Source organism: Periplaneta americana, chromosome 12 (genome assembly GCF_040183065.1).
Source record: "Periplaneta americana isolate PAMFEO1 chromosome 12, P.americana_PAMFEO1_priV1, whole genome shotgun sequence".
Taxonomy (NCBI): domain Eukaryota; kingdom Metazoa; phylum Arthropoda; class Insecta; order Blattodea; family Blattidae; genus Periplaneta; species Periplaneta americana.
In genome coordinates this window covers 171,118,531-171,142,373 of record NC_091128.1, presented here as the reverse complement: position 1 = coordinate 171,142,373, position 23,843 = coordinate 171,118,531, and the positions used below count along the sequence as shown (strand labels likewise).

The window sequence follows — 23,843 nt, the reverse complement described above, 5'->3', positions numbered from 1 at the left end:
CTTAGCAACCGCAATGAGTTATATAACACTATTCTGACTTCACTCGCTTAACAACAGAATAATTCAGATTAAACACAGTAATTTCATTGCTAATTCTTGTATAAATATAATATGGTCTTAAATAAAAATAAATATGGGAAAAATAATCATTAATAATACGACACAAACTGCATTAAATATAAGTATTTTACTTTCAATAATGATCATAGAAGAACCAATTTCTTAAAAAAATCTTAATATCACAGTAACACTAATCCGACTGTCAACCCCTGCTACTTTAGTCTTTCATTTTGTAGTGACAGTTAATTTTTTAGGTTATTTGTTACAATTGTCAGTGCACAAATTTGTAAGAGGGCTTTCGACGTAATATTGTGAAAGATTCGTAGTATTGTATTGCAACGAACTCGAAACCTAACCTATAAAAGTCCTGTTCGTAATGTTATAGAAGAATATTAAAATTCTTTTTGATAAATCGCCATTTTGTTAACTTTACTGAGAACACGAAATGGAAATCTGAATACCTTATCGTGTTGTCTTGTACATTTAAGTCTCGTCTTTTTAGCGCCTTGGAAAGCTGTATTTTAAATTAGTGTTATTTAAATTGGTATGACTGCAAAAGTTTCTTGTTGACTGGTGCTATGGCGAGTGTTTGTTTCACTGTAGCCTACGTGACAACGGCGATGAAATGTATTGACTTGGCTTCTCGTTGGAACCTCAGCGTACACATTTCCAGCAGCTGGAAGGATCCTGTTTGCGCACGCGCCTACTAACTATAGATCACCTTGGAAACGCACTAAATTGCATCATGTGATTTGCTCTTTAAATACTCAACGGTTGAAACGGAACTTCCTAATTCTCGCGTAGGTTTATACACAACTCTATTAAAGAGCAAAGTGAGACATTTATGTCCAGTATCGGGGTTCCAACATTTGCCAGATGCCCCTTGAGCAGAAATATTTGCGAAGTGATATATGCAGCTTTACACGTCCCTCGCTGCTTACAGAGCTTCATTCTCACCTGAAAAAGAACGTTATGACCCTGTTTTTTTTTTTTTGGTAATAGCGATATCCGTCAAATTTCTCATAGGCATAATATTCTACTGTATTTATGCTTCTCTGGGTGTAAGTTGCAATAATAATAATAATAATAATAATAATAATAATAATAATAATAATGTTTTATTTTCGCTGGCAGAGTTAAGGCCATAAGGCCTTCTCTTCCACTCAACCAGCCTTAATCAATACAATAAATAAATTTAAATTACAAATATTTTCACTACACTTAAAAGGTTCTCCAGCAATAATCTTCACTACACATTTATTTAAATTTAGATAAATCTATAAGGTAAAGTAGTAACTTAATTTATGAGCTAATTTAATTCAATGAATTATAATTAATTTAATATTTGAGATAGCTAGTAAAATGATGAAAATTAATTTAATATAAGCTTACTAGGACTATGTTACAGGGAGAATATATATATTTCTATTTCTATAATGAGAATATTAATGTAATTGCCATTAGAGGTTTTGTAAATCTATTTAGAGAAATTAAAGATAATAATAATAAGAATGGACAGATGTTAGTTTCATTATAAGTAACAAATATTAATCAGCAATTCATCTGTTAAGTAAGAATTTATGTAATTTTGACCTAAATGAAGCTATTGTCCAACAACCCCTTATATCACTCGGAAGCGAGTTCCAATTTCTAGCAACTGAAACTGTATAGGATGAAGAATATAAAGATGTCTTGTGGTAGGGTATAATGAGTAAATTGTTATAATGAGATCTTGTACTTAGCTGATGATATGCGGATAAATTTTGAAAACGAGAAGCCAAATATATTGGGGTAGCGGTGCGCAGAATTTGAAATAAGAGAACAAGAGAATGCAGGGCTCGTCGATCGCTTAGCCTTAGCCAAGACAGAGTTTGGAAAGACGGGGAAACATGATCATACTTACGAATATTGCAAATATAACGGACGCACGCATTATGCACACGTTGTAGCCTGCTGCTCAAATTTGCATTTAGGTTACTTAATATAATATTGCAGTAGTCAAAGTGTGGCATCACGAGTATTTGTACAAGGATTAATTTTAATTTATCAGGAAGAAAGTTCTTCAGTCGCTTTAATGAGTGAATAATGGAAAATATTTTTTTGGAAGTGTGATTCACTTGTTCATTCCATTCCAGGTGACAATCCATATAAATACGGTAAAAATACGGTATATACGGTATATAATTTTTATACATATTGATTACACAATTTCTAACACTATGTCACTTCGGAATATAATATACAGGGCTTTCATTTCAAAATTTCCCAATCTAAATAACTAAATTGAATTAAATTTAAACAAAAAAAAAAACCGTCAATTTAGATATTGATGGGAAGGTCTGAAATCAGGCTTAATTGCATTTTAGATTTCACCCCCTCCACTCTCCAGCCACCCCCACTTTGAAATTTCAAATGGCACCCCTGTATTTTTATAGTTAAATATGAAAGAGTTTATACACTTCATTCGTTTTGGCATCTTTTGTTTTCTATCGTCGCCTGGCAACCTGGATTGTTGTTATTGTTGATTAGAGCTGAAGAGAATAAAGCTACAAAAACTTATTGAGCATTTCATGTAATAGTTGTGTTTGTGTATTAAATTATTTTAAAATGGTGTATACCCTTCAAGAGAGAACATTAATCATCCTTATTGATTAAATTTAGGAAGTTACACAAAATAGGCTGTGTTTTCATTCTACAATCAACTGACAATAACAATACTCCCTCTCTACTCTCTATGAACAATAACGTACACATATAAAAACATTGTACTCTGACATCATGGCGTGTTTACTGATTAATGTAAATATTGATGGATTTGAAGATGAGTGTCATAAGTAACGTTACAACTGTAGTCCTTATTCCTTACAGTACAGTAGAATTCCTGGTTTTGTCATTAAATAATAATTAATTTCAGACCCAGGGTCATTTAACAAAAAACGTTTGTTTTGTCCTCTTCTATCATCCCTAGAAATTTGGGTATTGAATTTAGTTACACTCTGTATGTTAAAATAGTAATATTTTAGTTCATTTGTGATTACTTACAGCTCCATAGAATGAGGAAGAAATCATGAAGTAATTAACGAGATTTCTTCCTCTTGTTAAATTTTAATGGAGTATGTTCCAAACACCTTTGCAATCTCAACAGTGTTCAGAATAACCATCACGAACAGCATACACGTTTCATGCAATTATAAGGATTCCTGTCACATATATTTATTTTTATTTGTTTAAACTGCGATATCATATCACGATTTACATGAAATGAGGAACTCGTTTTCAAACGTCTCTTGTCCACCCGATAACGAAAATGAGTTTTCTGTCTCTGCATTGTTTAAATGTAACTCTGCGTACAACTGTCTCGATTTGGCTTCAGAACGCCAAAATCTTGCGTTAAAACTGACTATTGCAATCAAACTGACTCTTGTCCACAGCAAGATTGCTCAAAATATTAGTTCCAGCTTTGGAATCGAAGAGTCTCAAGCTCCCATTTGATTCTAAATGCACCCAACTTCTTTGGTTTAATAATGTCTCTTGCCTAGCTGGCAAGAAATTTTAGATCTAAAAAGATTTTCGTGATTTCCCACAAAGTTATGGGAATGGACAAGGGTCGTTTTGAAAATAACCTCCTCAAATGGCAACTAGTTGATGTTTTTTTTCCTTCATTTGACTGCAACCTGCCGACCAGATCTGATATTCGTTTTTTAATTTACTCTTAGGTGGTTAGGCTATAATTTGAATAACAATCGTGGGTAGTTGCTATTGCAAGCAGTCGTATTCTGGTTTTTGTAGAGACTTTTAGTAAGAAGATGTCCTTCCAGCAGGTTATTAGCCTGGAGGAAGTAAGTCCAGTCCAACCTTAGTACAGGGACATCATTTTATTTTTACTTCAATTTTTATTGTACCTGAGTTTTTGAATGTACTTCACCCCCACCCCTTCTACTAAGGAAGTTCCAACTCCACACAGAACCAAGACCGCAGATAGTAAGCAGTACTGAGTTACTGAGTATAGTACTTTCCAGAAATATGTTCGCGTTTTCCAGTGACGAAAGAGCTTTCAATATTGAATCATATTTTCGCACAGGTACTGTCCGTTTGCCTACGTCGCATCCCGATTTCCCCCACCTGCTTCTGCTCGCCCCTCTGTAATAGCTGGGCTGTCTTAGCTCTTTTCTGAAAACATTAATTTCTCTTAGGAATTGGAAGTTTACGTAATATTATACAGCTGTTTAATTTAACTTAAATAAAAGGGCCTCGTTAAGTAATTAACTGTCACGTGATTTCCTCCCTTTCTACAATCCTGCGGCATAATCACTTGGACGGACAGTAGATAGCATGTCTGAGTAATTTTATATTTTCGGGTCGGGCAGAAGTGAAGATTGAATTTACAGTACGTAGAGTAGGTACAGAATTATTTCAACATGCGTTACTAGTACGAAGGACGAAACTGGCAATTGGAATTAGATGCAATAGTCTATAGTGCGATAATATGCACAAAAGAACTGAAGCCTGTATCGAAATGAACGGCCACCATTTTCAAAATTGTGTTTAAATATTCATATTATGATTATATTTCAATTTAACTTCTTTCTCTATATTGTACGCTAATGTGCTGTAGACAGTATAATATACACTGCATAATGAATACGTTCGCATGGATAACTCACTTCGTGAGTAAAAACACTTATTCTTAATACAGTACTGTACTTTGATTAAAGAAAAACCTAATGAAAATTATCAAACTCAAAATCGCGATATTACCTAGTTTACGTAAATGGATGAACTACTTTTCTTCCTTCCTATACCTAGTAGAGTGATTTGTGTTTTACGCCAGTATCATCGAACTCCAGTCTTGGAGGGGGGAGCAAGCGGTGTTTCCGGTTCTCTAAAGGTATAGACAGATTAATATTAAAAATGTTAGTAAAAATAAAATGATGTCCCTGTACAAAAACACACGCGCACCAGAATTTATAAAACATTGGCCAGACCTATACCCTGTTTTGGTAGTGAAGCTTGGACGATTCGTAATATTGATTCACAGAGATTAACGGCGGCAGGAATGAGATTTATGCGTCGTACACCGGGATACACGAGAATGGATCATATTAGAAATTTTGACATCATGAAAGAACTGCTGATTGAACCGATTACGGAATACCTACAGAAATACAGACAAAACTGGAGATCACATGTCATCAGAATGCCTCGTTCTAGAATTCCACGCCAAATTTTAAATTACCATCCTGTGGGCAAGAGATCCTAGGGCAGACCGTTCAAGTGTTGGCAAGAGACCGTAACGGACCACTAGGCCTAGTACATGCAAGGATGATGATAATTTGAATAAATAAAAGCAAAATGAATAAAGACATGAATGAGTGGATGGATGAATTTCAAATTTCAAATTTATTTACAATTTACATTTGAATTGAATACATATGAATAGATACCCGAAATGAGCATATGCTCGTGCTCGGGTACTGTCCAGTAGTCTACATAAATTTTTGCAGGGTTCAAATAATAATGCTGATGATATAAATAATAACAACAACAATAATAATAATAATAATAATAATAATAATAATAATAGAATAATCGGGACAGAAATGATACAAAGATTGTAATACAAAATAATTCATTAATAGTAATACCGGTACTAATAATAATAATAATAATAATAATAATAATAATAATGATAATAATAATAGTGATAAAACAAATTAATTTACAATAATAAAATAAATACTAAGACGGATAAAATGAAATATAAAACCACTAGCGAGAGTTAACACAACTTAAATAAGCATATAGCCTAATAACCGGAAAAAATGCCAAACTCGAAAATCAACAGAAAAGTTCGTTGTATCGCAGACGACAGCAACCGCCATATTGACATTGTGTTGTGCATTAATGGTAGTAGGGGGGAGCCGAAAGTCTACGTAACTGCCTTTCTCTTCGAATCTTCTCGTACAATCATGGGAAGTTAATGCTGTAAAAACAAAATGTCTACGAGTCAAATTGTTCATTATTACCAGGATAAATACAAATAATACTGAAATATATTAATCGAGTTTGTTATAGATCTCTCCTTTTGTGCAAGAGGTATCATATCAAAATATTTTATGAATGGCGGGGAAAATATAGATTTCAATAACTTTCTAGTGACAAGATATAGTGACAAGTACAATCAAGTGTATCTGTGGCGATGCTAAGGAATCATTTTGTGGAGATATGCACTGTCATTAATTAAGAAAATAATCTATTTATATTTATTACAATGTTTTATTTTTTTATTTTATTGGGTTATTTTACGACGCTGTATCAACATCTAGGTTATTTAGCGTCTGAGTGAAATGAAGGTGATAATGCCGGTGAAATGAGTCCGGGGTCCAGCACCGAAAGTTACCCAGCATTTGCTCGTATTGGGTTGATGGAAAATCCCGGAAAAAACCTCAACCAGGTAACTTGTCCCTACCGGGATTCGAACCCGGGCCACCTGGTACAATGTTTTATCTTATAGGGTACATGCATCAGATAAATACAATAAAAATTAGTACCATATAATGCTAGTAACACTTAAAAAAATTATAATAAAATTGATCAAATATCATACAAACATTTTCACTTTATTTTTAAACTTAAGAATGTGTAAATTGCTTAGGTCTGGATTATTTTTCAATACTGAATTGTATAGTCTTGGTCCATAATTCCTACTGTGTCTTAATTCAGCTGTAGTGTGGCATTTAGGTTCTGCCAAAAGAGTTGAGACATTTCTTCTGGTGTTATGTATATGTTTTTCAACTATAAAATTCATTTGATTTTTGTGAAAATAAGTTAGTAATGTATGAATAATTTCGAGGGAAAAATTGTTCCGGGGCCGGGTATCGAACCCGGGACCTTTGGTTAAACGTACCAACGCTCTCCCACTGAGCTACCCGGGAACTCTACCCGACACCGATCCAATTTTTTTCCCTCTATATCCACAGACCTCAAATTGGGCTGACAACAGTCAAGCAACCAACATTGAGTGCACACTAACTCTGTGTGACTTTAAATTGTGGTTTTCTGTTAACGAACAGTGACGCGTATTATGCAAATTAAGCTTTCAGGAATAACTCCCTGTAAAGTTAATTTGAATAATTTCGAGGGAAAAATTGTTCCGGGGCCGGGTATCGAAGTGTTAGTGTGCACTCAAATGTTGGTTGCTTGACTGTTGTCAGCCCACTTTGAGGTCTGTGGATATAGAGAGGAAAATTGGATCGGTGTCGGGTAGAGTTCTCGGGTAGCTCAGTGGGAGAGCGTTGGTACGTTTAACCAAAGGTCCCGGGTTCGATACCCGGCCCCGGAACAATTTTTCCCTCGAAATTATTCAAATTAACTTTACAGGGAGTTATACCTGAAAGCTTAATTTGCAGTTAGTAATGTATGTTTATATATTTGCTCAATTTTTAGTACTTGAATGAATTGTAAGTAAATAGAAGTAAGGAATTAATAAATTTGTGTGACGTTTTGTTGTTTCAGAAAATAATGTATCCAACAACAAAGACGCAGGAGCCCACTGGCGCGGGGGCATCGCCAATGGCAACGGGCACGCCGTCGGCGGCGCAGCAGGCGAGGAGGCGGATGCAGCGCTGTCCGAAGTGGCCGTCCCAGGGGGAGACAAGCTGGAGGGGGCGGACGCAGTTGAGGACGACGCTCTTCACCTCAAGAGACGGGTGGGACTCTTCAGTGGGGTGGCTCTAATCGTCGGCACCATGATCGGTACTTATCTTACACATTACAGCTTCTCTTTCTATCTTGAGTGGGATGGCTCTAATCGTCGGCACCATGATCGGTACTTATCTTACACATTACAACTCCTCTTTCTATCTTCAGTGGGGTGGCTCTAATCGTCGGCACCATGATCGGTACTTATCTTACACATTACAACTCCTCTTTCTATCTTGAGTGGGATGGCTCTAATCGTCGGCACCATGATCGGTACTTATCTTACACATTACAGCTTCTCTTTCTATCTTCAGTGGGGTGGCTCTAATTGTCGGCACCATGATCGGTACTTATCTTAAACATTACAACTCCTCTTTCTATCTTCAGTGGGGTGGCTCTAATTGTCGGCACCATGATCGGTACTTATCTTACACATTACAGCTTCACATCAAGAGACGGGTGGGACTCTTCAGTGGGGTGGTTCTAATCGTCAGCACCATGATCGGTACTTATCTTACACATTACAGCTTCACATCAAGAGACGGGTGGGACTCTTCAGTGGGGTGGTTCTAATCGTCAGCACCATGATCGGTACTTATCTTACACATTACAGCTCCTCTGTCTATCTTCAGTGGCGTGGCTCTAATTGTCGGCACCATGATCGGTACTTATCTTACACATTACAGCTTCACCTCAAGAGATGGGTGGGACTCTTCAGAGGGGTGGCTCTAATTGTCGGCACCATGATCGGTACTTATCTTACACATTACAACTCCTCTTTCTATCTTTTTTTGTGCTTATATTGTTCTTCCAATCTAGACGCGGGCATAAGGGAGGGGAGGTAAATATGATCCAGTTCACTTCTTCCCACAATATTTCGAATGTGTTTACATCACATGAATTTGGCTTCTCTTCCGCTTAGGGATGTACAAAACTAATGCGGTATACTATTATATTAAATAGTTCAAATTAAGTGAAATATCGACGTCGTTCCTGCAATAAATCCTATGTGACATATTTATCGATTTTCAGATTTTTGGTGTATTAAATAACTTAAATAGTGATACAGCAAGTAATAAAATCTCCTATATGTAATTGCTAATTATATTTCTTTCTTTCGAAAATGTAAGAATTCACAGTCTCCTATGTACCACTGCCATAGAATGAATAAATGTGTTTTCCTTCCTACTGAACAATTTTATATTTTGCATACAGGAGTTATTGCAGGATCAACTACGATATGTAATATAAGCATTCATATAGTCCTTATGGCTTAGCACGCATTTTATAATTAATCACTTACACGCACTAGATCGCCTATACTATTTTGCCAGGACGAGTTTGTCTTCTGTGATTCTTTTTTTTTTTAACTACGACATTACATTTTTCTTACACATTTATCACAACAATTGTTACAAATCACGGCATTCTTGTCAATTCTGTAAGACTGTACAATAGGACGCATAATTAAACTGTAAAGAATCAAGTTCCTAAAGTCGTATGATTCGTAACAATTTTTCTAAGTGCGTAAGAATGATGTAATTTTTAGTTAAAAATTGAAAAACAAAATCTGTACAAAGCAATTAACAACACACTTTTAGCTTCAGAACACTAGCCAATTAAAGAAATGATACTTCTGAATAGTTCATTCTCTATTTGTAATATTTTTATCCTTAAGACTAAATAAAAAAGGTATTTTACTAACAACTTCAAATTGATTTTGAAAATATTGAGATTAGAACAAATGTTTATATGACATTTTCGTTCAGAATGTCTTCGAAAATAGACTCCATAAGTGGCGGTAAACCCTCGTGAATCATTCTACATACATACATAAATACAAACATACATACAAGCCTCCGGCGTGGCTCAGTCGGTTAAGGCGCTTGCCTTCCGGTCTGAAGTTGCTCTCGGGCGCGGGTTAGATCCCCGCTTGGGCTGGTTACCTGGTTGGTTTTTTTTTTTCGAGGTTTTCTCCAATCGTAAGGTGAATGTCAGGTAATCTATGGCGAATATTCGGCCTCATTTCGCCAAATAACATCTCGCTATCACCAACCTCATCGACGCTAAATAACCTAGTAGTTGATACAGTGTCGTTAAATAACCAACTAAAAAAGTACATGCATGCATGCATGCGTGCGTGCGTACGTACATACGTACATACATACAATATAGTTTACATACAAAACATGTATACCTATATCTCAGTATGATCCTTGGCCAGAGAATGAGGTCATCTTCCCCTACCTGCCCCAGCTCACGTCGTCTTGTACCACCGACCTTGTTGGCTCTCTTACCCAGGTGAGTCCGAATGTGATCTTGGCACGGTCGCGTCGCCGATGACGAGGAGTGTGTGAGAAAGAGAAACTAATGTGCAATAGAGATAGAAAGAAGGAACAGAGAAAGGAACAAAGATGAAGATTGGAAAGAAATTGAAGAAGGAAAAAAAAATTAGGGAATTCGAAAAGTAATATAATCGACTAAAAAAATTAGGCGAGGTAGAGGCAGAGAATTCAGAAGAAATGAAAGAAATAATTGGTCCAAGAAGACACGTAATTAGGTAACATGTGTTCGACTGAACGCAAGTCCATGTGTGAGGAGAAATCGAATATTCGTAGCTCTAAAGTTACTGAGTGTCCATCCACAGCACCGAGTTTCTCTAATCCGATAATAGTAATTCCACTGCTGCTATTATTACTACTTCTATTTATACTAGCCTCACTACTACCACTGCTGTCATTACTGTCACTACTATCACTTCTACTAGTGTCTGCTATCACTACTGCTACTGTTACTAATATACTACCACCTCTACTAGTATCATTACAGCCAGTTAGTAGTGTCAATATTGCCATTATCACTTCTGCAACTATCACTGCAACTTCTGTCACTACTACCACATCTTATTTCACTACTATCACTTCTACTAGTGTCTGCTGCCACTACTGCCACTGTTACTAATATACTACCACCTCTACTAGTATCATTACAGCCATTTAGTAGTGTCAATATTGCCATTGTGTTTTGTGATCTCTCCAAAGCGTTCGATTGCGTTGATCACAACTTAATTTTATCAAAATTAGAATTTTATGGTATTCGAGGGAATACACTAAATATTTTTAGAACCTATCTTCATGGCAGAAGGCAATTAGTCTCAATAGGTGAAAATTGGTCAAGTCTCTCCAGTATACATTATGGTATTCCACAAGGCTCAATAATTGGTCCACTGCTATTCTTAGTAGCAATAAATGACCTTCCTAAATTCATTAAAGCTATAACAATTATGTATGATGATGACACTACATTCTTATGTTCTAGCTCTACTCTGAATGAATTACATGCTCTAGCAAGTGATATTCTATCACAGATGGCTTTATGGTTTGAATCTAATGGTTTTTTGCTTAATCAAGAAAAGACTATCAACATAACGTTTACCCTAAATCATGTAATAAAAAAGATCAACATACAAAACTATACCAGATTTCTAGGACTTTTTATAGACCCCAGTTTAACATGGGAAAAACATATCGAATATATAAGCCACCGGCGTGGCTCAGTCGGTTAAGGCGCTTGCTTGCCGGTCTGAAGTTGCGTTCGGGAGCGGGTTCGATCCCCGCTTGGGCTGATTACCTGGTTAGGTTTTTTCCGAGGTTTTTCCCAACCGTAATGTGAATGCAAGGTAATCTATGGCGAATCCTCGGCCTCATCTCGCCAAATATCATCTCGCTATCACCATTCTCATCGACGCTAAATAACCTAGTAGTTGATACAGCGTCGTTAAATAACCGACTAAAAAAAAATCGAATATATATGCACAAAATTATCAAGAGTTATATAGTTATTAAAGAAATTAGTGACTTGTGTTTCTCAAAATTATTTAAGATGTGCCTACTTTTCGTTCTTTCAGTCGATAATTAGGTATGCCTTAATTTTCTGGGGAAATGGTAGCAAAATTGGGAGTGTCTTGATTTTGTAAAAAAAAAAAAAAAAAAAAAAAAAAAAAAAAAAAAAAAAAAAAAAAAAAAGAAAGCCATTAGAATTCTATGTCAATCAAACTATCTTTTGAACATTGTCGACCTCTTTTCAAACAATCACAGATATTAACTGTCATAAATTTATACATACACGACCTAGTCCTTTACACTCGACAAAATATAGACAATTACTCATTAATAGCCAATATACATGATCATGAAATTAGAAATAGTGAACAAATTAATATTCCATACTGTAGATTACATAAAACTAGTACAAATTTTTCTGTCATGGGGATGAAATTATATAATAAGCTTCCCAGTCAATATTATAAGTTACCAACCAATAGTTTCAAAGCTAGATTTTATAATTGGCTTTTAATTAATCCTTTCTACTCTGTAGATGAGTTTCTTCACATAAATTCACACGAAATTGTTTTTTTAATAAATAAAGTTATTTAGATTAGTTACAATTATTACATAAAGTGAAGTATTTTCATTAATTTTAGAGTTTCAAAATGTTTTGTGTTTTCATTCTAATTACTGTTTTCAATTATATGTGTATTTTCAAATGTATGCTTTTTGTGACGAAGCCTATCACTGTATGTTTAATGGCTTAAAAAATTGAATTGAATTGAATTGAATTATCACTGTCTTCTGCAACTATCACTGCAACTTCTGTTACTACTACCATATCTTATTTCACTACTACCACTTCTACTAGCGTCTGCTGCCACTACTGCCACTGTTACTAACATACTACCACCTCTACTAGTAACATTATAGCCATTCAATAGTGTCAATACTGCCATTACCACTTCTGTAACGATCACTGCAACTTCTGTCGCTATTACCACATCATATTTGACGACTACTACTTTTACTAGTGTCACTGCTACTGCTGCTGTCATTACTGCCACTTTTGTCACTATTACTATTACTACTACCACATTTTTATTTCCATTACTACCACTTCTATAGTGCGATAATTACCACTTCATTATTGCCACTATTGCCATTTTAAACGAGCGTGACTACTGCCAGTGCTGCAACTACTACTAATGCTATCATTGGTGTTGAGCGTATTCCGAATCTCACCGGTGAGCAATCCGATGGCATCACGGTGTTCCGAATTCCACCGATGACGTCATTGATGCTCCACCGGTGTCGCACCGGTGCCATCAACTTGCAGAGGTGGTGGCAGTCTCCATCAGCCGCCATCAGTGAATCTGATTGGTTCTTGTATAGGGCGGGAATTAGCAGACGAATAACATCGTGCACTGTTGTGTCATGGCGGTGTGTTCTGCTGTATTGTTTGTGATGAGCACAACATAAAAACAATATGTCAATGGCTTATGAGCGAACATGTCAACGGACCAGTTATTACTACCGGTTCAAGAAATAAATTGTTTATGCTATCTTTTCTTTGAACGAGATGGGAGTACGAAAATTTCGCAAAATTTTGCTAGCGTAGCACAGAAAACAACTTGTACAGTCGCCATGACAGCATCGATCCTTCCAGCAGTTTTGTTCCTTATTTCGCTGCAACGTGACGTCATTGATGCCACCGGACCGGTGAGATTCGGAATACGCTGGTTGCTACTATCAATTCTACTATTCTACCAGTACTACCACTTCTATTAGTGTCCACTGTTACCACACTCAGTGTCACTACTATCATTTTTACTACGGTCCGTCCCAAGAATCTGTGAAGTAACTTCACGTATGTGGGGGCGGAGTCTATCTGTTCCGGAGTGTATTGCGGGCAGCATCAGCTCGTGGCCCTAAGGGGTAAGATGCTCGTGGTAGAAGATAGAGTAGAGTTGAGATAGAAATGATCCAATCCCTGCAGGCGATTGCTAGCTTCGTTCAACCAACACCTGCCCCAGAGCGACCATTGGCCCTAGCCCTCCCACATATCGCTTGAGCAGAAGTCTTGTTTCGTCTTGTCCACACCTGTGGAGTAACGGTCGAGTAACGGTCAGCGCGTCTGGTCGCGAAACCAGGTGGCCCGGGTTCGAATCCCGGTCGGGCCAAATTACCTGGTTGAGGTTTTTTCCGGGGTTTTCCCTCGACCCAATACGAGCAAATGCTGGGTAACTTTCGGTGCTGGACCCCGGACTCATTTCACCGGCATTATCACCTGCATTTCATTCAGACGCTAAATAACCTAGATGTTGATACAGCGTCGTAAAATAACCCAATAAAAATTGTTTCGTCTTTCTACTCTAGAGATTTCTGGGACGGACCATAGTCACATTATGACTTGTAGCGTCACTACTGAAGTGTTATTGTTACCAATTATTCTACTATTCTGTTAGTACTAGTACTTCTATTAGTGTCCATTGCTACCACTTGTACTAGCGCCTTCTTCTTCTTCTTCTTCTTCTTCTTCTTCTTCTTCTTCTTCTTCTCAGTTTAACCTCTCCCTTTTAGGTTCATTTACACGACCCACGCCACACGGGCCTTACAGGGCCGCGACCTGTCGGGAGGGGAATTACTATGGATCACATACATACTTTTTTGACCACACAAGGACATGGAGGGCCTCCCCGGACGAGGGATCAGCTCAATGTCAGGGCCACCTCCGATACAACACAAATATTTAAGACATTACACATCATTCACTCACACATATGAAAGGATTAAGGGAAAGATCACCGTCCATGGCCGGACTTTCAAGAGGTACAATCCCGGCATTTGCCTGGAAATAACTGAGGAAACCATGAAAAACCTCAGTTGGGATTGCCGGCCCCTGGGATCGAACCCCGGACCTCCCGAATGCAAGGCCAGCCCTCTACCACGCCGCTAGCCCCTCGGTTTGTACTAGCGTCACTTCTACAATTTTTACTAGTCACTAATAGGCCTACCACTTCAATACTACTGTCACAAATGACATTTCTACCAGTATCACTGTTACTATTTTTAATAGTGTCATTACTGCTATTGCTGCTACCATTACTACCATTGCTCCACTACCAATAATTTATTTATTTATTTATTTAGAATATTAACGTGCAAAAACAACAGCACAAGGCCAATTACAGTTTTGCACGATACAAAACAGAACAAAACAACAAATGATGATGAGAATGAATGATAGAAAATGGCAATGAGATGAAATACAAACAATATAATGGTCTACATAATCAATGATCAAATAATAATTATAAAATTATAAAATTAGTACAATGAGATAATTGAAATAATGGAATAGTCTACATTAATCAATTGACCAAATGCAAGAAATAAAATGGACAAATAATTATTAAAATAAGATCAGTGAGTTAAAAACTCAAAGATATACTACACATTAAATGGATCCAAGTTGAATCCATGCAAATAATAATAATAATAATAATAATAATAATAATAATAATAATAATAATAATAATAATGGTGATAATGATAATGATAGAGATGACAATAATGATATGAACTATGCATGTCAATAACCCAAGCGGCTTACAGCTGTTCAATGAATACTTGTATGAGGTCAACTTCACGGAACGCGGGTTCCAGGAAATCCTTCGTGCAGGTCAGTTCTCTCATATCGATTGTCAGCATGGTAGTCCGTCAGTCCGTCCCAAACTGGAAGTAATTGAGCGGCGAATAAGGACTCTATCGGCATGCCGTACGGAAACAATAGGAGAAGGTCTTGAATTCATGGATGGATGAAGCATGATTGCACGTGAATTCTGAAGCATTGATAAAATTATTTCAATAAATAAGACATTAGCGTAATAAAATCATTGCAACATGCAAAAAAGTAATATTAATCTAATTAATTCATTAAGGCATTATGTAATTGAAGGTAATTTTATTGATCAAAACAAAACAGGATTTGATGCAGTATCAAAGTCGAGTTTGTTTTATTGTTTTGAGATTCAGTGCTACCAACCGTATCATATCGACGTTGTTTAGATAAAAGGGCTTAACCCCCTTGTTTAAATGTGACTTCTTTTTGCTTTTCTTACAAGGGAAGTACCCCACCTCGAACGGCTAAAACCGAGTGTAAATGCGTTTAAAATACAGAGCTGTGCTTGTTCTACCACCCACCAAGGTTATTTATCTGTAAAACTGCGCAGTCGTGTGCAATCAATGACTGAAGAACAACGAATCTAATGACTAGAGAAGCACAAATCGCTGAAGAAACCACACCGTGTAACAGACAGTTATGACAAGGAGATCCACAAAATATATAAATGAGGTATTATGTGGCAAGAAGCTACTCTACATTTGCTTTAAATAATATAGCGAGTATAGGGTATTTCAAAAGTCAGTTCAAGCATTAAACCGCTATAAATATTATAATATGAGATAGGGGAAAAAACAAAAACATCACAGTGTTGGACAAACAACGGGGTTTACAAAACATTGGGAAGATGTTCGCCATTCTCTAGTTCAACGTACAACTTTCTTTCTGCGACACAATGTACAGCATTTTGGAGTAATGTCTTGGAATATTGGCAATTTCTTGCGAGATGGCGTCTTTCAGTTGCAGTAGGGGTGTTGGATGTGTCAGGAAAACTCGTTATTTAAGGTAACCCCACAACCAAAAGTCGGCCGGATTGAAACCTGGAGATCGCGGAGGTCACATTATTGGAGTGAAAATAAGTATTCACTTTGACTTGCAGTTCCTTTATTTGCTGGAGAGGACGTTCCAGAACTGTCGGAACTCTCATACCCATGTGCTGTTTCTTCTCCGCCATCAGACTCACAATCACTATTCCTATCCAGTATGTCGGTATCTACTTCTGATAATTCCCGGTAGTATTTTTGCATTATAACGTCACGTAACATGCATGTAAACGGCTCATCCTCACTCCAATTACATCCTCATTATCCGGTATGTAAGTTCGACGTACCTTTTCGCGCAGCAGGTAAACAATGTTCACAGGATTAATTGACTTCAGCCTACTCATGTCTGCCGTTAGTACGTGCACTTCACTACTGAACACCGCAATGGTCTCGCTCGTACTGTCTGTACAGCTACGACGTAGAGAGGCTAGTACGTTAACTTTCAGATGGCGTTAGCGGCCGCACACGTAGTTTTACAGATGAATGGCATTGATAGCTATTCGAACAGGTACAACATTATATTTTAAACGCGTTTCCAGTCGCTTTTAGCCGTTCGAGCTGGGGTACTTCCCTTGTTAGTGTAATTTAGTATAGAGCGGAATTTAGGCAAAAACCTTTTTTTTTTTTTTTTCCTTGATACATACAGGCTTGAGATTTAATAATTACATTTTTCATTCAAATATAGGTATAAATAGTTTATAGTGCCTAAAATGCCTATTTCGACGTTAGTGCCTATTTTTAAGTTTTTTAAATTTTTACATCTTTTTCGTAACTATTTACTGTTTTTCTTAACATCCCGTACCGTTCACATTCAAAGACAAATAACTCCTTCCTAGCAGTGAACAACACAATAGAGAAGTACCTCCGGGCCACCCCTTCTCATTCTTACAATCTTTCAATCCTAAAATTCCAACTTTCAGTCGGCCTGGGTGGCGTAGTCGGTATAGCGCTGGTCTTCTGTGCCCGAGGTTGTGAGTTAGATCCTGTCCCAGGTAAATGGCATTTAAGTGTGCTTAAATGCGACAGGCTCATGTCAGTAGATTTACTGCGCGACAAGTTATTATTATTATTATTATTATTATTATTATTATTATTATATCTTTCTTTGTCTGTCGGCAATTTAACACAAACTCGCTACAATAGGTGTTGATCATCTACTGTGAAGCAAACTATGGAAATGTGGTTGGCGAATGAAAATCACTTATATTAGTAACATTATTTAACAAAAAAAAGCCTATTTTTTATTCTATAGAACCTAAATAAAGGAGTTTAAGAGTCTATTTTAGGCGCCTAAATGCCACTTTTTAGGGCCTAAAATTCCGCTCTCTAGTAATTAGTTAAAATTTAATTACGAAACCTGAAGATATATTTTTTGACAGTTATGTTTACATTCCTTCACATAAAGTAATTAATAATATTGTGTTAAAATTTTAATTATAGCTATTTCTAAAAAATTATGGAATAAGGCCTTTTACCTGAACATCATCGATACGCTACGTAGAGAATAATTAACTAATTAGAATAAAAAGTATAAAGCTTAATTTTGTTGCGGGATTTACCTACAGTATAATAATTGTGTGTATTATTTTCGTAAAATTATCGAACTACTGACTACATTCTGTTTCCTAAGAAATATTTCTGATCCTCTTCATGAAATAATTCATTCATTCATAGTGTTCTTGCTCAAGGGCAGGTCTTTCACTGCAAACCCGGCGGTCTCCAATCTTTCCTATTTTCCGCCTTCCTCTTAGTCTACCCATATGATTCATATATCTTAATGCTGTCTATCACCTGACATCATCTTCTGCCACCCAACTTTTCTCCCGTTCATCATTCCTTTCAGTGTATCCTTCAGTAAGTAGCCTACTTTCTTCTTAGTCAATTCATTTTTTTTTCTTATCATTGTCAGCATTATTCTTTCTTCGCCCATTCTTTCCAGCACAGCTTCGTTTCTTATCCTGTCCATTTCACACGCTCCATTCTTCTCCATATCCACGTTTCAAATGTTTCTAATCGTTTCTCTTCACTTCTTCGTAATGTCCATGTTACTGCCCCATACAATGCTACACTCCACATACAGCACTTCAGTAGCATCTTCCTTAGTTCTTTTTCCAGAGATCCGCAGGTTTACGAACGGGCAGATGCGTCAACCGAGACCGTTATGCCCTTGTTGCACTCAGACACGTAGATTGTCATCGTAGAAAAATGTTCTCGCGTGACGCTGCTGTTACTCCGTATGAATGAAGTGTGCGCATGCCTTCTGTGAAATTCCAATGTATATTTTCAATGGAACTGATGCCTTGAGTTAGCTACTCGTACGTGAAAAATTACATTGACAACTTACTTCGTACATAACATGTTTCTATATAACAAGTAATTTCAGAGGTTCCTAGGCTTTCATTATACTAGTACAGTCCGCATGAGCTTACTTAATACCCTAAGGTGAAATCTAACCATTTTCCCCATAGGCCTATTACTACACTAGCCGTATCCGTGAGCTCCGCTGCGCCTGTTAGAAATAAATATAAAGTAATTACGTAATTAAAATAGGACATCTGATCCAGGGAACATTCGTATTTGATAGAAGGATAAATCGTTTAATATGTTACTTCATTTAAATTGTATTTAAATAATTAAAATTGCGATAATTTTGATCCAAAGAGCACTCAGAAGTTACTGTAATAACATCATAGCATTATGTCCACCTAGAGAAACTACACTTTCCAATGGTGAAATAATAATTAATGATACAAATCGGTTAATTTAACTTTCGATATTACTTCATACAAACACAAAAACATTATCTGTAGGCTATGTTTAATAGCTTTCGATTGTTGTTGTCCAAGGCCCCTTATAGACGTCGTCATTTGTTTTCATTTCATTACACCACCTTAGATGGCACTGTATTTTAATTTTAAAACTCATTTATATCATTAAATATCAGTCCTATCAAAATTTGTCAAGGAATAAAACTTATCGGAAATCATTTTTAAAGAAACCTTTGTTATGTAACATATTTCACAAAAATCAATAATAAGCGAGATATTTCGATTTATTTAATTCAGGCCCCCTTATAACCGCCCTTTTAAATAACCCGTTTTGAAAGTCATATAGCCTAAAATCTAAGTTACAGCGAACTTAATTTATATTCCAATTTTCATATAAATCGGTTCAGCCATTGTCGCGTGAAAAGGTAACAAACATCTAGACAGACAGACAGAGACACATACAAACAAAAATTTCAAAAAAGCGATTTTCGGTTTCAGGGTGGTTAATTATATGTTAGAACCAATTATTTTTGGAAAATCGAAAATTCCCAGAAAAATTTCGGCTACAGATTTATTATTAATAGAGATATACTAGTGGATTATAGTGATTTTCTAGACGTCAGGTTGAATTTTATTTTATCAACTTTATTTCGAAATTAGAGTACTGACAAATACGACAAATGGCAGTTATTTTCTAAATGTTATGTTGGCAGCAATAATTTTAGATTGGGGTAAACGAAGCTGATGAAAAGGAAGTATAACTAACCTTGTGAAATTTGAACGTAATTAATAATTAATTAGTAATACCCGTATTAATATTAATATCAATATATAATTCAGTTGTGTTTCCAATATTCAACATCATATTCAGATAAGTGTAATTGAAAAGATGTAACTTGTAGACCTATTTGGTATGAAACATAGGCTACATGTGGCTAATGGAAGATTTTTATTAAAAATGTCCAAGAGAGTAAATACCTTGGTAGCGACTTAGGAATATGTATTTTAACTTAAAATACAGTACATACATTTCAAGGTGGTACCTGTTTTCGGAATTCGTACTCATCATTTCACTTGCCTATTACACTCTTACTACGTCATACTACTTTTGACCAATAAAACGGTACGAAAGGACGTATTTCAACCAATCATGGCTGCTTATCGTACAATTTTATCGCGTCCCTAGCATTTGTTTAATTTTATCGCGTCCCTAGCATTTGTTTCTTTGTTTGCCAACATTTGAAACTGCGCTGATCTCGACGTCAAAAATATATATAAAATTACAAACCACTCCAGTCAATGCACAGCAGTTTCAAATATGACTCGCATTGGCATTCAAGAACAAGAATTAATAAAAATCACTGATCATACCTATGCATCTTCTGAAATCCGATTTACAAATAAATGAAGAGCACCATTCGGAAATCCTGAATAAGTTGAATACACCATGTAGGCCTAAATCAACGAGTTCCACTTCTATTACGCACACGTCCAATATAACATCAATTGAACCACCAACCACATTCAAATTTGAAAATTGTACATTCAATAATTATTCCTTTTAAAATTATTCATGTTTATTTTTTATGTCATCGTCATTAATTAAAACTTTTCTAACACTTGTGTATATTAGTTAGGTTATGTTATAGCTTCTGCTATATGATATTATGGATAGTCACGTATCAGAGATTGTTTAATATTAAGATTTATTGAATAGTAATCATTACAGTGTCTGTATAAAGATGCATCTAGCATGCATCTAGTGTAATATTTGTAATGTTGAGATGGTACAATAATACATTAGTTGTATTTTCGTAAGTCAATTAATATTTTATTGTATTGGAGTACTTCGTTACTTGTAATCTTTATATACTTTCTTCTAATCGTGTAATAGTCAATTAAATCCCACTCGAGTGTTGATTTTCTCTAGATAAATCAAAACGTCTAGTGAGATTACTGTTGATAAAACAAAGTACATTTTTAGATTAGGTCTCGTGATTCATAAACTGTTTAGTCAAAGCAATGAATTGCATGTTATCAGAAAATATAATATATTTTAATATTAGATCATACTAATCTACTAATTACCAATATAATGTGCGAGAGGTCCAGAGGAAAATATACCATTTCACAAATTATTGAACTATTTAGAAAACGTCTCCCAGTATAAAGATGAGATATGGTAAATAAGTAAATTAGCAAAACATCGTTATTGTTAATACTATATTATTATTATTATTATTATTATTATTATTATTATTATTATTATTATTATCATTATTTTAGTACATGTCATTGTGTCTCGAAAAGACAAAGTATATGATTATGTCTCGTGACCAGAATATTGTACGAACTGGAAATATAAAAATTGGAGATTTATCCTTCGAAGAGGTGGAAAAATTCAAATATCTTGGAGCAACAGTAACAAATATAAATGACACTCGGGAGGAAATTAAACGCAGAATAAATATGGGAAATGCGTGTTATTAATCGGTTGAGAAGCTCTTATCATCCAGTCTGCTGTTGAAAAATCTGAAAGTTAGAATTTATAAAACAGTTATATTACCGGTTCTTCTGTATGGTTGTGAAACTTGGACTCTCACTCTGAGAGAGGAACATAGGTTCAGGGTGTTTGAGAATAAGGTGCTAAGGAAAATATTTGGGGCTAAGCGGGATGAAGTTACAGGAGAATGGAGAAAGTTACACAACACAGAACTGCACGCATTGTATTCTTCACCTGACATAATTAGGAACATTAAATCCAGACGCTTGAGATGGGCAGGGCATGTAGCACGTATGGGCGAATCAAGAAATGTATATAGTGTTAGTTGGGAGACCGGAGGGAAAAAGACCTTTAGGGGGGCCGAGACGTAGATGGGAGGATAATATTAAAATGGATTTGAGGGAGGTGGGATATGATGATAGAGACTGGATTAATCTTGCACAGGATAGGGACCGCTGGCGGGCTTATGTGAGGGCGGCAATGAACCTTCGGGTTCCTTAAAAGCCATTTGTAAGTAAGTAAGTAAGTAAGTCATTGTGTCTATACCTGTGGAGTAACGGTTAGCGCGTCTGGCCGCGAAACCAGGTGGCCCGGGTTCGAATCCCGGTTGGGGCAAATTACCTGGTTGAGGTTTTTTCCGAGGATTTCCCTCAACAAAATACGAGCAAATGCTGGGTAACTTTCGGTGCTGGACCCCGGACTCATTTCACCGGCATTATCACCATTTCATTCAGACGCTAAATAACCTGAGATGTTGATACAGCGTCGTAAAATAACCCAATAAAAAACATAAAGATAAGATGTGGTAAATAAGTAAATTAGCAAGACATCGTTATTGTTAATACTATATTATTATTATTATTATTATTATTATTATTATTATTATTATTATTACTTACTTACTGGCTTTTAAGGAACCCGGAGGTTCATTGCCGCCCTCATATAAGCCCGCCATTGGTCCCTATCCTGAGCAAGATTAATCCATTCTCTATCATCATATCCCACCTCCCTCAAATCCATTTTAATGTTATCTTCCTATCTACGTCTCGGCCTTCCTAAAGGTCTTTCTCCCTCTGGCCTCCCAACTAACACTCTATATGCATTTCTGGATTCGCCCATACGTGCTACATGCCCTGCCCATCTCAAACGTCTGGATTTAATGTTCCTAATTATGTCAGGTGAAGAATACAATGCGTGCAGTTCTGTGTTATGTAACTTTCTCCATTCTCCTGTAACTTCATCCCTCTTAGGCCCAAATATTTTCCTAAGCACCTTATTCTCAAACACCCTTAACCTATGTTCCTCTCTCAAAGTGAGAGTCCAAGTTTCACAACCATGTAGAAAACACCTCCCAACATAAAGATGAGATGTGGTAAATAAGTAAATTAGCAAGACATCTTTATTGTTAATAGTAAAAGATAAAAAGGTAAAGGTATCCCCGTAACATGCCATGAAGGTACTTGGGGGGCATGGAGGTAGAGCCCCATGCTTTCCATGACCTCGGCACTAGAATGAGGTGGTGTGGTCGGCACCACGCTCTGACCGCCTTTTACCCCCGGGAAAGACCCGGTACTCAATTTTATAGGAGGCTGAGTGAACCTCGGGGCCGTTCTGAAAGTTTGGCAACGAGAAAAAATCCTGTCACCACCTGGGATCGAACCCCGGACCTTCCAGTCCGTAGCCAGCTGCTCTACCAACTGAGCTACCCGGCCGCCTATTATTAATAGTATATTATTGTTATTATTATTATTATTGTTATTATTATTATTATTATTATTATTATTATTATTATTATTATTATTATTATAGTACATGGTATTATGATTTTATCCTCTTTGGTGATATCTGGTATTAGTTGGTAACACTGAAGCCTTTTAGGAACTACTCATATGTGATATGATAATTAAGTCTAGCGTGTCATTTGAATGGAGATCAAGGAGATACACTAAAAAGCAGAATACCACTGACGACATTCAAGAGAAGTGAATCTAGCTAAACGACTAAAGTTGTATAATAATTAATATGCCTCTCTTCTTTATGACAGCTTATTCAGTCTCTGTTATAATTGCAAGTATTGCGGTATGAGTAAAGTTATATTGGTACCCAGACATAAGCATTACACAGTCTTTGTTTCATGTGTCACTGTTGTGCAAATGTCTGCTGCGGGGCATGTCACGTGATAAAAGACAATGGAGCTGCATGCGGGTAGCCACGGCTTCTTTCTAGTGACATTACTTTGAGGCTGTGATTAAATCT

General features: G+C 36.3%; 1 protein-coding gene across 6 annotated transcripts in view; it reads left to right on the top strand.

Moving 5' to 3' along the window:
• The window catches only part of sbm (L-type amino acid transporter sobremesa), a 433,408-nt gene that overhangs the window by 194,199 nt on the left and 215,366 nt on the right, over nt 1–23,843 (top strand). For 3 of the 6 annotated variants that reach the window (XM_069842533.1, XM_069842528.1, XM_069842529.1), the window contains one exon: nt 7,576–7,815. In XM_069842533.1, coding sequence (XP_069698634.1) covers nt 7,576–7,815 — 240 coding nt within the window. Of the gene's footprint in view, nt 1–7,575; nt 7,816–7,928; nt 7,962–8,013; nt 8,035–8,431; nt 8,512–23,843 lie in introns of those variants that run through there. The other 3 variants (XM_069842532.1, XM_069842531.1, XM_069842530.1) reach the window with 3 other exon arrangements.